The sequence below is a fragment of the Xenopus laevis genome, chromosome 1L, assembly GCF_017654675.1.
Source record: "Xenopus laevis strain J_2021 chromosome 1L, Xenopus_laevis_v10.1, whole genome shotgun sequence".
Taxonomy (NCBI): Eukaryota; Metazoa; Chordata; class Amphibia; order Anura; family Pipidae; genus Xenopus; species Xenopus laevis.
The window spans coordinates 114029184-114044379 of NC_054371.1; the positions used below are offsets into that span (position 1 = coordinate 114029184).

At 35.4% G+C, this 15196-nt stretch overlaps 1 protein-coding gene across 1 annotated transcript; it reads left to right on the top strand.

Moving 5' to 3' along the window:
• Window positions 1-5715: 5715 nt before the first annotated feature.
• admp.L (anti-dorsalizing morphogenic protein L homeolog) lies at window positions 5716-9647 on the top strand. The gene is made up of 5 exons (XM_018255787.2): window positions 5716-6081; window positions 6471-6613; window positions 6860-6982; window positions 7212-7404; window positions 8232-9647. The coding sequence occupies exons 1-5, from the start codon at window positions 5775-5777 to the stop codon at window positions 8636-8638; spliced, it is 1173 nt and encodes a 390-aa protein (XP_018111276.1). The 5' UTR covers window positions 5716-5774; the 3' UTR covers window positions 8639-9647.
• Window positions 9648-15196: the final 5549 nt, after the last annotated feature.

The window sequence follows — 15196 nt, forward strand, 5'->3', positions numbered from 1 at the left end:
GTCGTTTGGTGACGGTCGATTGGACAGGTTAAAAGATTTCTGTCGGCTGCGGATAATATCTCTGCGTGTATTGCTGATCGTATGATTTTCAGAGGGAGACTGTCACTAGCTTTGGTCGGACATAACTTTCGTACGATTGCTGTCAGGGGCAGAACATCGGCTGATCTGTTTTTTGTATTTTATTTGATCGGAATGGTTAGTGGCAGTTCGGAAGATGGGGAAGTCCGATTGTACGTTGATTCATACGATCGGATCTTTGCGCCTGTGGCCAGCTTATGTATACAAGTCTATGAAATAAAAGACAACAATGTAATAGTAATGGAGTTATATACATAATTAATGTTGTTTCTGGAATCCTTGTACAGGTATTTATTAAAAATGTCCATGTTGTTATATCAATATTTCTCTAAAATAAAATCAGGCAAGGTAGAGTCATGCATTTTTCAATATTGTGATTTCAAACCTATGATTCATGCAAAATAGCATTCTCTTATATATTTTATCTGCCATTATAAAAGTAAATTAAAATAAAAATAATGTGCCGACCCCAATTACCCAATTACAGCAGTTAGATCGTAGGATTTGTGGTAAATCCTTCAAATTCGATATTTGAATTCGTAGGATTTTACTTTGAGGGTCTAATTCGAGGGTTTATTAACCCTCGATATTCGACCCTTAGTAAATGTGCCCCCAACTGCTTTGTGCATGAGCAATAATGATTTCAGCCAGTATCATTAGAAATCCAAATGTAGTGACAAAAATGTTTTGCCATTGCCAGCAAAATAGTAGAGCATAGTTAGACCAATAGAAAAATGTAATTCAAATCTGAGAGTTGTCTTCCAAAAAATGTTTACTTAAAGGGATCCTGTCATCAGAACGCATCAGTTAATTTTGCTCTGCTGCATATGCACACCTGCCCAGGGCATTGCAGAACATACACACACAGAAGGTAATGGTGTAGAGCTCCTACATTAGTACCTCAGGCCAGTACAGTTTTAAGCTAGAAGGAGCAGGTTCTCAGGTTAGTTATTATATTCATGGGGGGGGGGGGTTGGTGCTTAACGATCTTGCACCCCAGCAGTGTTTATAACTTTCTCCTTTAAAGGGATACTGTCATGGGAAAAAATTTTTTTTTCAAAATGAATCAGTTAATAGTGCTGCTCCAGCAGAATTCTGCACTGAAATCCATTTCTCAAAAGAGCAAACAGATTTTTTTATATTCAATTTTGAAATCTGACATGAGGCTAGACATTTTGTCAATTTCCCAGCTGCCCCTGGTCATGTGACTTGCTTTCTGGCAGGCTGCTGTTTTTCCTTCTCAATGTAACTAAATGTGTCTCAGTGGGACATGGGTTTTTACTATTGAGTGTTGTTCTTAGATCTACCAGCCAGCTGTTATCTTGTGTTAGGGAGCAGCTATCTGGTTACCTTCCCATTGTTCTTTTGTTTGGCTGCTGGGGGGGGGAGGGAGGGAGTGATATCACTCCAACTTGCAGTTCAGCAGTAAAGAGTGATTGAAGTTTATCAGAGCACAAGTCACATGACTTGGGGCAGCTGGGAAATTGACAATATGTCTAGCCCCATGTCAGATTTCAAAATTGAATATAAAAAAATCTGTTTGCTCTTTTGAGAAATGGATTTCAGCGAAAAATTCTGCTGGAGCAGCACTATTAACTGATTCATTTTGAAAAAAATGTTTTTTCCCATGACAGGATATAAATATCCATATTCAGAAAAACTCAGATCCTGAGCATTCTGGATAAAAGGTCCCATACCTGAACTAAAATGTCTTTATGCCCTTCCTTTCTGCTCAGGTGCTGTGATCTCTGAATTTTCATGCAGCTGACCTAACACTTTAGAAAGAACAGATGTACAAAAAATGAGGGTTGTGGGAGCACTCCATAAAGTGACCATGGCCCCAGTGCCTACCAGTCTCTTTGGACCTCTCCTTCTCAGCTGTGGATTATTCTGTTGTTCTGGTTTAAGAGTTTCCTCCAAGTAAATATATAATTTACTGTACCTTGCTTTGTAACAAGTGAGACCTACATATATTTATGCCAATAAAATCATTTATGTGTTGAATCATAAAACAAAATAAAAAAACAAAAAGCCAAGGTACATTTGTTGGATATTATTGTCATAAGATATCTCTTTTTTTTTTAACAACTGGTTTTTCATTTTTCTGCAGTTCTAATTGGTACAATGCCATTTTTGTTACTAAATACACATTGTATATTAAGTACAATGTTGCACATTAGTTGCATATCTCTAAACTGATACAGATTTAGTTTGCCTAAACTTTGCTAAATGTTCTTATCTCTCTTTGTTAACTAATGCTTTTAAAATGGCTCAAAATCCTGCAGTAAAATAAACAGTTGGTTTCAGATAGAATCTCAGGGCTCAGTGATCCGAATGCTCTGAAACAAAGAAAACTAAAATCACAGTGATAAGGGTAATAGCACACAGGGAACACATTGTGGGGTTATTTATCAAAGGTTGCGTTTGTGAGGTTTTTTATACCTCGAATAAACGTGCAACTGGAATGTTTGCTTATTTATAAAAAACACAAATGTAAACATTTGAGTCAATGCAACAGGGGGCAAAACTCAAATACTCGAATTGATCGGGAAAAAAAACTTGAATAGCTCGAATTTATCAAGTTTTCGAGTGCAAACCACTGAAAAAAACCCCCCGAAAATCATGAAGGTAAAAAATATCTTCAAATGGTTTAACTGAACTTGACCTTACATGACCTTGACTGGTTTAAGCTGGAGTATTTTCGGATTCAAGGTTTTTGCAGCTTTGAGGCATAATACATCTCAAAAAATTCTACTTTGTTATTTATCCCGAAAATTTTTATTATTTTCTGAAACTACCCTTGAAAACGCAAAGTTTTTGGGAAAAACACAACTCGACCTTTGATAAATAACCCCCATAGTGTGCAGTCCGCATGCATTTTTGGGACAATCTTCACTTCGTGTAGCTGCCATCAGGCTGTTGCAGTGCCTGCTAGTGTTGCTGCATGGAGCTGCAGATGAGAGCAAATCCGCTTCTTTTCACCAGTGTGTACAAAATGCAGGTGAAGAGAAGCAGCCCCTACACCCTGTGTGTCCTTAGCCTTAGGGTAATGTAATACATATGTGTTTTCTTTGCCACCAAAAACACTATCCATTCCCTTGTGCTGTTACCCTTAGAATGCTTTATAGAATGTTTTAAAGCACCCCGATGAAAGGGAATTGCCTGCAAGCGCCCAGCTCTGCTAACTTGATAAGCTCTTATGGCTTGAAAATGCTAACTGACATATTTTCATGTGATAAGTAACATGACATGTTGATTTTCACCAGCTCTTTGCACCTTACTCCCACTTCATAAATTAGTCTTTTATCATTTGATTGACTTGCTTCAGCACAACAGCTCCCTCTTGTGTCAGCACCACAAACAAATGTGCAACAGAAAACGGAGATAGTAAAAATCCACCTGTTGCTGCTTCTAATTGTGATATATGGGACAACCGCTAAGCAAATCAGGTTTGACATTGCAGAAGTGCTATACTAGGCAATGCATTCGAGAAACACAAGGGCAACACACATTTCAATATTTCCTTGTTATGGTAATTTAACAGTACAACTTGCAGGACAGCACGTTCATTGGTTATTGTAAGAAAGAGCAAATATAGTACAAACATTAAAAAACTTTGAATAAAATATTGGCAGTATACACTTGCACTGTTAAAAACAATCAGTTCTTTTGGGGGAATTGGGGAATTGTAAATGTTCTTCGTTGTCATACAAATCAAAGAGTTAAATCACTGACAGGTAAGAACCAACATATTCCACAACAACAATTGGGTATATACATTAAACATGTTTACATATAAAAACAACAACTTATAGAGATTACAAGAGGTAAAGAGGGCCCTGCCCAAATAATTAACTTATTGCATAGGACAGAAGTGCCCAGTGAATATGTATAAATATTTATTGAATGCTTATAGGGCATCTATTATATAATTGAAATGTATCAAATCAAATAGTAAGGCCTAATAGACTGAATATACAGTTATGGGTTCTCTTATCCAGATATTAAATACCCAAAGTTCTGAATTACAGAAATGCCATCTGACTCCAGAAATACTTTTTTCTCTGTAATAATAAAACAGTACATGATGATAAATAATCTGCATTCATCCATACTGTAATAGAACAATCCTTTTGGATTCATTAATGTTTAAATATTTTTAGTAGACCAAGAAGGTGCATATCATATTATCAAATCGCTGCTTGGGTTCCAGAAAAAGTTGCAAATATAGAAAGAATATAGAAAATAAAGTACTGCACTCACTGGGGCTCTCAATAGAATTAAGAAGGAGAAAACCACACATAATTCTATAGACAGATCCATACAGATATAGAAATATATTTTCCCTTAATATATATATATATATATATATATATATATATATATATATATATATATATATATATATATATATATATATATATATACAGTATATATATATATATATATATATATCTTGTCCAATCAAAGGTTAGATGTGTGGAGAAAAAATATTGGTGACACTGTTTTAGAGAATTGAACAAGCACCCCTGTAGATCACTTGGGTGCATACAGAGAAATGAAAGAGGGAAATACACATACTCATTACATATGCAGATTAGCAGAGAAGTGCAAGATAATGGGAAATTTGGCTGAGAGGTCAGAATCCTGTTCCCTTATGAACCTCTTTATCTATTTCACCCCATCAGTGATCAGGTCATCTCTTCAGTCAATAAAGTGCTTCTGCACCCAATACACATTAGAACACTAATCCATCATTTGAAATAATATAAAACTCAATGCTTTGTTAAACAGATTGAATCTGTTAGGGAAAAACGATTGATCATCTCTGTGTTTTTTTTTTAAATGTTCTTTAAAACGTATGTCTAATATATCATAAAATATTATATTGCAAGTCCTATCTTGCAAAGTAGCAAGCTTTTGTTTCTTTAGTTGCCATTTTGCTTATAAAACACTAAGAAAGATACTAGTTGAAGGTGTAAATTACAACATCCCTTAATGGTAAAATGTCACATTAAGCCAACAAATGATGAGCTTTGTTAAGCTCCACTGTGTTATTTTAGATTTAGAAAGCCATTTTTCTACAGCTCTCTCATTATTGACTCCAATCAAAATCTAACAGATTTCAGCATGTACTTTGAAATCACATTGGGTAGCTATTGATATAATGCAGGCAATCTGTGTAGTTAAAATCTCAAGACACCTTAGGTTTTCCCCTGTATTTGCTTAAGAGGGTTTAATTCATGGAAGTAAATGTTCTCTTGTTTGCCCCATTAATAAATTCATTAGAAGGAAGTTAGCCTCCCAGGGAGAGCAAACTGTCCTCATTCAGACTGGTACAATAGAATAATTTCACATTTACTCCAGAAAAAATGATAAACAAACCAATCCTCTCCAGGTGTTTAAATCTTTGCCCATTTTCTTTTAAAATAAGGAATGTACACAGGACAAGAGCTTCCAATTTCAACCTAAATTGTGTACTGTAGGATAATTGCTGCCACAGCATTGGTAGTCTTGTTTCACACCTTGTTAGCACGGCAATTAGGTTTCTTTACATTTACTGATTGCTGTTTTGCATACTTGACTTAATTCCATCTTGATTCGAAGGTGCCTGCTAGCTTTGATATAAATTCTGTGACTAAGCAGTCAGTGTGTCATTCAGTCACAAGAAACCTCAAGAGCTGCAGCTTGATGAGATGGACCTAAGGAAGATGTTGGGTTTTATATTGCTGTTTGTCATCATACAAGAATGCACCTCCAGGCCTACTGACATGGTGGATACTACTGACCTTGAATTAGAAGACCCTGAGCTAGTAAGATCTCAAGCCCTCAAAAGACTGTTGGAAGTGTTTGGTATTGAGGAACCACCACAGCCTCTTCAGCATGTCAAGCAGCCACCTCAGTATATGGTGGACCTTTACAACACAGTAGCTGATGAAGATGGTGTAACCAAGGACCCAGACCTTCTAGAAGGAAATACTGTCAGGAGTTTTTTTGATAAAAGTAAGGTGCTCTTCTTATTATTAATAAATATAGCTTAAGATTTGAATTAATTTACTTGTATAGGTTTTAGGCAAAAGTATTAGAAAAAAAGTATTAGAATACCTGGGGTCTATATTGTGATTTTTCATATTTCTATACATACCGTATATGATTGTGGAAAGTTTATGTTAAAAAAAGTCAAACCTGGCAGTCATCTGTAGCACTCATTTTACTGTCAGTTGCAGTTTTTATTTAATATGAAAATTATTTTTAAATGAAACATTAAGACAGTTATAGTATAATTAAGTGATGTCTGTAAGCCTAAATGCCATTAATATAAACTTATAAACGGATTTCTTTGAAACTGTGCAGTCTACAGTATTATATCTAACAACAAAATGATTTCTCAGTTCACAGTGACCATATGCATTTCTTGTTTAACCTCTCGACTGTGGCCAGAAACGAGAAGATTCTAACAGCGGAACTTCATCTTTTTAAACTAAAACCAAGGCCTTCTGAGCAAGCTTACTTTAAAAGGCACCACTTCTGCCAGGTAAGTCTAATAACATGCTCATCGCTGTCTATGTTGTAGTTGTACTTCCATGTTTATAGAATTTATTTTGTTACTTTGTTCAGTATAAGACATACATTTCTAATTTCAAGTACTTTAAAATGGGTGGGAAAGTATATTGGAAAACATTTGCTAATTTTTGCAAAGCCAGTTGGGCATGCCTATTTAAGCCATATAAAGTGACAACATGTTAAAACAGAGGGGAAATAATTGTGTTTTTTTTTACAGATTAGTGTCTATCTGGTCCTAGATAAAAATAAAGTACAGTTGCCACAAGGAAGAAAACTGCTATCATCGAAACTTGTACCAATTCATTCTTCAGGATGGGAAGTGTTTTCTATAACCCAGGCTGTAAGTATTCAGAAATGCTGCCACACACATTTCCAATATGTAATATGACGTGTCATAGAATGCATATTTGTCTATATGCATGGAAAGTCTGCCAGTTAATTATATTATATGTCTCTAGGTAGTTTACAAAGTGTATAAAGACCCTATGCCATAGAGGCCTGCATTATACGAGCTAAGGACTGTGAGGCGACATTATCTATCTAACATATGGGTTTCTCATTAAAAACAGGTCCGAGTTTGGAACGATGAAAGTGCTAATCATGGCATTCTTGTAACTGTCCGAAATTTGGGAGGAGCACAAGTTGATCCAAACATCATCCGTTTTGCATCTGGCAGAGATCACCATGAAAGCAAACAGCCCATGCTGGTTCTATTCACTGATGATGGAAGGAGAGGAATTGTCTCAGTAAACAATCAGCCTGGTAAGACTACTGAACACAAAGGAGGATATCTACCCCCCTTTTTTTGACAAGAACTCATTCATTTGGTTTTATGAAAAGGGTAGAAAAGGTGATAAATGCTATCTGAATGTGTATGTATATATATATATATATATATATATATATATATATATATATATATATATATATATATATATATATGTATATATATATTCTAACAAAAAACAGAAAACCATCATAATGTTTCTCAGTTCACAGGCATGAGTTACCTAGTCCCTCACACATAACGGGACCTTTCCTTTTTTTGTTTCATTGTGATTTGATGGATCCTGGGACTTCAAAAGTGCCTCTGATCTCCAAAGTGGGTGGTGTGCAGATTTTTTGCAAAACCGAGTCCCAGAATCCATCACTTCAACATGGAACAAAGTAAGGATGGGGTTGCATTACATTGTGCATCTAAGGAATTTTGGTTTTCTTTCAATCTGTGGAATCAGGCATGTTTGTGTAGAAAAATATATTGATACTTTTTTCTGGAAGATCAGATAGTATGTATGCATGCAACTGAATGAGCTCTTTCAAAAAGGGGTGGGTATATTTCCCTTTAATTTGTTATTAAAGGGAAATTTGCTTTGCTTAAAGTAAAGTAAAGTACACAAAAGCAAAATTAATTATTATATTAAATGTATATTAGGTGGGTAATGGCCATAATGTGGCTATAGAGGGACATTAAAATATTGATTTAAAGATTCTCATAACTGTAACTGTAAAAACAGAGAAATACTTTTTGTTTTATACATCATGTTCCTTCTGATTTGTTTCCCTGGTTAATTGCTTCCTTTTTTATTTAGATGGCCAATTAGTACCCTTACCAAATGGTCCTATTGCACAAACTCCAAACAGAACAAGGAGTATTAGATCTGTAGAAGAAGATGGACAACTGCCATGCCAGAGACATCCACTCTATGTAGACTTTGAAGAAATTGGCTGGTCTGGATGGATTATCTCTCCTAGAGGGTATAATGCTTACCACTGTAAAGGATCCTGCCCATTTCCTTTGGGTCAGAACATGAGGCCTACAAACCATGCCACGGTGCAGTCTATCATTAATGCCCTCAAACTAACAAAAGGTGTTAGTAGCCTGTGCTGTGTTCCTGACAAACTCTTCTCCATAAATCTACTCTACTTTGATGACGATGAAAATGTTGTTTTGAAACAGTATGATGATATGGTCGCTGGCAGCTGCGGGTGCCACTAAAAACATTTTGGACAAACACCGACAAATGGTGGCGCTGTCTAAGGTAAAACCTAGGGTAACCAATAGAAGACAGACCCCATGTTTGGTGAAACTCTGATAAGCACTGTATTTCCAGTTGTTCTGCAACTGGGAGTTTCTGAGAACATGACTAGTACTGTATGTTTTATAGATCAAAAATACCAGTCATTTAGTTTTTATAATATGATTAAAAGTCTATAAAATACTGTACCTATAACTTGTAAATACTGAAAGATAGTGTTATATTGTTTCAGTCAGTATCTGGAGAAAACACTGATATTGAACTGCAACAATAAAATACAACTTAGTATCTCATATATATACTGTCTGAAAAAGAATCATAAGAATTGGACTATCCACATCCTTGTGCATAGATTACTGTTAGCAACTACAGAAAGTATCAATTATAGCCACCGTGTGGCCTCTGTGAGTTATAATGCAGTACACTACAACTCTGGCATGTAACAACTGTTCAAAATGTTTTCCTAAACATAAATGTTATATGTTAGGCAGCTTGTGCTGTGGCATACTGGCTGTTATCTGGTTCTTAGTCCCTGACCTAGTGGGATGTATAGAAATTACACAGCATGTAAGTTAATTGCAGTACCTCGTACCCAGCAAAACTAGAATTGAATATCTCTGCCTGGAACAGTGTTTGCTAGCTTTTAACTTTTGTCCTCACCAAATTGCTACAGCATTATCTGTTTGCCCTTTTGATATTCTTTTATTACACAAAAATACATTAAAGGGTGGTTACCATTTAATGATGTCTGTGCTCATGCAGCTTTAAACAAAACTTGCCTGTGCTGCGTTATTATTCTTTGTAATATTTGTATATAAGTAAATTGTTAATATATAATGCTTGTATTGTAAATCTGTAAACTTAACGTGTGAGGTTCCTTTTTCTTCTATAAATATACATATTAAAATATATGCATTAAAATATAATTTCTATGCAAGAAGCTTGGAAAAAATAAAAAATTAAAAAATATGTTTGCTTTATTATTTCAACGTGTGTTGAAAGGGGTTGTTCACCTTTGAGATAACTTTTAGTATGATGTAGAGAGTGATATTCAGGAGACAATTTGCAATTTGTTTTCATTTTTTATTATTTGTGGTTTTTGAGTTATTTAGCTTTTTATTCAGCAGCTCTTCAGTTTGCAATTTCAGCAATCGGGTTGCTAGGGTCCAAATGAACCTAGCAACCATGCACTGATTTGAATAAGAGATTGGAATATGATAGAAGAGAGCTTGAAAAGAAGGATCAGTAATAAAAAGTATCAATAACAATACATTTGTAGCCTTACAGAGCATTTGTTTTTTAGAAGGGAGTCAATGACGCCCATTTGAAAGCTGCAAAGGGTCAGAAGAAAAAGGCAAACAACTATAAAAAATAAATAATGAAAATCAATTGAAAAGTTGATTCGAATTGGTCGTTCTATAACATAATAAAAGTTACCTTAAAGATGAACCACCCCTTTAATAATCTTCAACAAGTTACTGTAAGTGCTCAAAACACATATGTTTCCACTAGAAACAAAGTTGTACAGAGTATATATAGAGTGATAAAAAGTCCTTCATAAATATTTTATTGGCTGCCAGGCTTGCAACAGAGTCATGACCCCCAACTGTGACTCCAAAATATAAAAAAGGCTTTTACCTTAGGTGAAACTACCCCAACAGCTAGAAAAAAGATTGTTCACCATAATTTACAATAGGTTAGTGTTTGAATCTAAAGCTCCCATTTCCTCTTAATTAACACCGAAAGTGTTAACATGTGAAGTTGTTTAGCAGCAACTGACATTTGCTTAATGATTACACTATGTGAGGGGGATTTTTCACCAATATCAGTACAAACATACAGTCTAAGTGGACTAATAACATGCAAGAACAATTTGGAAAGCAAAAGTGCCCAAGGTTTGGGAATTGTTATAATGTTCTAGATCTAGAGAGTGTTCCTTATTGAAAAATAAAATTCCAGAGGTATACATTTCTAGAGGTATACATTTCTAGATGTATAGAGCAGAGCAGCAAGATAAAAAGGTTTTAGACAAAGATAGCAGTTGTGTGTGGATGATGTAAAAAGATTAAATTAATCAATGTATTTAGGCTTTCAATGTAAGCAGAAGTATTTTGTATGTTTAACATCTATGCTAAAGATTTTACCTGGGGCTGAATAGGTTGCCTCTTAGGCTGAGGGCACGTGGAGCACTGGCTCCACTTAGGGTTGCCACCTTTTCTGGAAAAAAATACCGGCCTTCCTATATATTTATCTTTTTTCCCTATTAATAACATTGGGATCGACCATCATTTTTACAAGCCAGGCCGGTAAAATACAGGTCAGGTGGCAACCCTAGCTCCACTGCTTTCAGTCTGCATTTTTTTGCAGGCTAAGAGAAACAGATTGGCTCTCTTCTGCCTGTGTGTAGCTACATAGAGTGGAGTGAAGATGTAAAATGCGTGTTTTCACTACACTCAGATGGAAGCTGTGATTGTCAGTACAGCTACAGGGAGATGCTGAAGGGAACAGCAACAACTGCATTTCTTTCTAATCCGGCTTTTTGACAACAAAAATTCTCAATAGCCGCTGAAAAAAAGTGCAATTTTTTTGGGATTAATCATGCAACAAAACTGCGACAATTCTGAATACGAACATTCTCCAGCTAAATCCTGTCAGTTGCAGATGTCTCTTACAACAACTGGAAGATACTTCTTTGATTCCTGGTTTTAGAATTTCTCGGATATTTTTGAGGCTGGTTTTTGTGCAACGATATGAAAAAGTTGCAGTTTTGGCAACTTTTCTGCAACTTTTACCGTTAGTGCTTTTTTGGTTTGGAATTTATAATAAATGTCATGACATTTGTGGGTTTAGAGACAGTTTAGTTGTAGTTTCAAAAACCTCTAAAAACACAAGAATTCAAGCATGCATCTGTGGCAAAATTCCACATTTCAACAGATTCGTGGCCTCCATGCATGGATTTGTGGCAAAATTCAGCATTTCATTGGATTTTTTCACAAAAATTTTGCCACAAAAAATGTAGCCGCACAAAAAATTCTGAAAAAAAGCCCATTCACTTTGATGCATTTGGAGTGAAACAAAATTTGAGAGAAATTTGACTTTAAAATGGTGGTTCACCTTCCAACATTTTTTTTAAGTTTAGTTTGTTTCAGATAGTTTACCAGAAATAAAGACTTTTTCCAACTGTTTTTTATGTGTGACCGTTTTTCTAAAATTGAAGTGTAAATCAAATTTTCCACCTTCTAAAGCAGCACTGGGAGGGGGGGGGTCACCAACTCTCTAAACTGTTCTAAATTGATACATTTAGTTGATACATTTCTTATCTATGTCCCTGCTGAGTAGAATCCCTGAGTTTCATTAAACGCAGCTGTTAGAATTGATACAATAGTTGCTAATACTCCACAGATGCAAATGTATCAACTAAATATTGCAAAATTATATCAGTTTAGAGTCTGTATCTGAATTACTGACCTTCCAGACTGAAATACAATTGAAAAAAGTCTTTATTTCTGTAGAACAATCTGAAAACAACTCAAAAAGGGTTTGGAAGGTGAACTTAATGCAATTGGTGTGAGGAAAAAAAAGTCGCCCATAGACAATAATATATTTTGCCATGTCAAAAAAGTTGCCCGTAAACTTTAATGCAAATGTTTTGCAATTTTGTGTATTTATCAGCAAAATGAAATGGAGCAGATCATCACTAGATAGGTTGAATTTGAGGTGGCATTGGTTTATCCAGGAGCAGATAGCTAGGAGGCTGTTAGTGATCTGGGTCTTAACAGCAGTGGTTAGTGAAGATGTGTCTAATTATATCTGGAAGTCATCTTCATAAAATTTATAAGAGAGAAATAAGGAGATAATGTCTTCTAAAGAGAGAATGTAAAAGGAGAACAGCATAGGGCCAAGTACAGAACCCTCAGCAAGGGAAGAGGATTTGTTAGTGAAAGTAATAGAAAATGAGTGGTTAGAAAGGTAGAAATGGAAACCAGGATGCAGCCGGATCACAGATACAAGAGAGAATATTCATTAGAACATAATGGTCAACAGCATCAAATGCAAAGGATAAGTATGAGAAGATAGTAGTGCCATTTAGCCTAAGCAGTCTGGAGTTCACAATTCTACCAGCATGGGGTCCAGCACATTATTGGTGCATAAAAAGTTAGCAATGTACAGAAAAGATCTTCCAGAAGTTTAGCGGCTAGCAGTAAGAGAGAGACAGGGCGATAGATAGACAGGATGGGTTGAGGGTTGCCTTTTTAATAATGGGTTTGACACAGGCATATTTAAATAATCTCTGACTGGTGCTTAGAGAGTGGCCTGTGCAACAGGAGATAAAGTATAGGATATGATTCTAAGGGGTCACATAATTCAGAAAATCATTGAGCTAGAGTGTACCCAGCATGAAGTCGATGAGATGTTAAATGGGGTAACACAGGACAGAGTTATGTGAAATCAGAAACCAATGAAGCATATTTATAATTTTTTTATCTACAGGTATAGGATCCCTTATCCAGAAACCCAATATAGAGAAAGTTCAGAATTACAGGAAAGCCGTCTCCCATAGCTTCCAATTCCATGTAAACCTTTTTAATTTCCCTTCCCTATTACCTGGTCTATACTGGGCACTGTTTTGTGTCCATAACTGGGTGTAGTGACGGTAAATGAGGAGCAATATATCTACTGATATGAAATAAGCACAACTGAAATGTTGTTAAGATTACTAGTAGAAAAAAACTTTGTAAAAAAAAAAGATGTGCTTTACTTTGCTTGGTACAGTGCATACTTAAAACATTTAGTTATTTTTATTTTAAAATACTTGTTGGAATCTGTATTTATACAAAGATAATCTGCTCTACATATTTGCATTTCCTTGTTTTAAGTTTCCTTACGAGAAAGTTGCTTAGAAGTACATTTCTTCTATTATGCAAAAACAATGCTTTGGGTGGAGTTCTCCTTTAATCAGGAGAACATCCATAATTTCTAGTGTTCATGTTCCTTGTTAAGTAACACAATAATATTCTAAGAAGTCTCTAAAGATGTTGATTGCTGTAGGTCAATTCCCATTCAAATTAGCCCAGTCAGATACTCATTTGATATGAATGGCTTTGTTTTATTTACAATTTAGTAAAAGAGCTAAGCCAAGGAATGTTTCACCGTTGGGGTTAAGCACAAATTTAGTTAGCATATCAACCATTACACTGATGTGTTATGTCATTAAAAGATTCAGCCTGTTGATGGATAGAATTAAATTAAATAATAAAGACAATGTGGGTTTTTGCCTCCTGTGTTTTGTTGCAGTAACAAAATACCATAAATATCCTTTCAATAATCGGCGTGGAGAATTGCTACAGAGAAAACGTTCAAATTTATGCAATGTGATTATGGCAAGAAATATGACATTTGTCACTGCCTTAAAAGGTGCTTTATATTTTGGCTAATTGCTTAATTAAACATTTTACTGGTATTAAAAAGAGTCAATGCCAAGCTAATAATTCACAATTTCCTTTTTCTCTGTAATAATAAAATAGGACCTTGTACTTGATGGTAACTGAGCTGCATGCATTTGCATTGGTTGCAAAACAATCCTATTGGATTTATTTAATGGTTAAATGTTGTTTAGTGGATTTATGGTATGGTGATCCAAATTATGTAAATATGCCTTATCTGGAAAACCCAAGATCCCAAGTATTCAAGATAATAGATCCAATACCTGTACCGTGATTTACTGCAACTGGATACATTTGTTCAGCCCAAATACACATATTTGTCTTTCATCCTTTCTCTCATACGATACAAAATGGTACATATCCCTGTTTAATATGTTTGCAGTGTGAAGATTGTCTTAAAGAGGTTTGGGTATACTATTAATGGGGTTGATCAGTTTTAATGTAACTTTTGTAGAGAGTAATATTTGCAGTTGGTTTTTTATTAAAGGAGTAGGAACACCATTTTACACTTGGGGGTGCTAAAAGTTAGGCAGCCCCAAGTGATTACTTACCTGACACTGTTATCAGCAGAAAACTGCACCGACCCAGAGTTCTTCTAGCGAGCACCACAGAGTGATCCTCTTTCTGCTTCTACGGCTCTTCTCATGGCTGTGCATACGAAATAGAGAGAAAATCTGAACTTTAATGGAAAAGCCAGCTATTTCGCTCTACTGCACATGCGTCTGCCCAGGGAAATTTGAAAACCGAAGAAGCAGGAAAAGGATCGCTCCGTGGTGCTCACTAAAAGAACCCTGTTTTTTTACTTATTTGGCTTCTTATTCAGCAGCTCTCCAGTTTAAGAGAATTTTAGCAATCTGGTTACTAGGGTACACATTACCCCAGCAACCTAGACTGGAATATGAATAGGAGATGACCCGAATAGAAATATGAGTAATTAAACATAGCAAGAACATTACATGTGTAGCCTTACAGAGCATTTGTTTTTTTAAATGAGGTCAGTGAGCAAGAATCAGAAGAAAATAGGGTTGTGGTAAAACTTCGAAACTCAAGTTTTTTTTTGAGTTAATTTAGCTG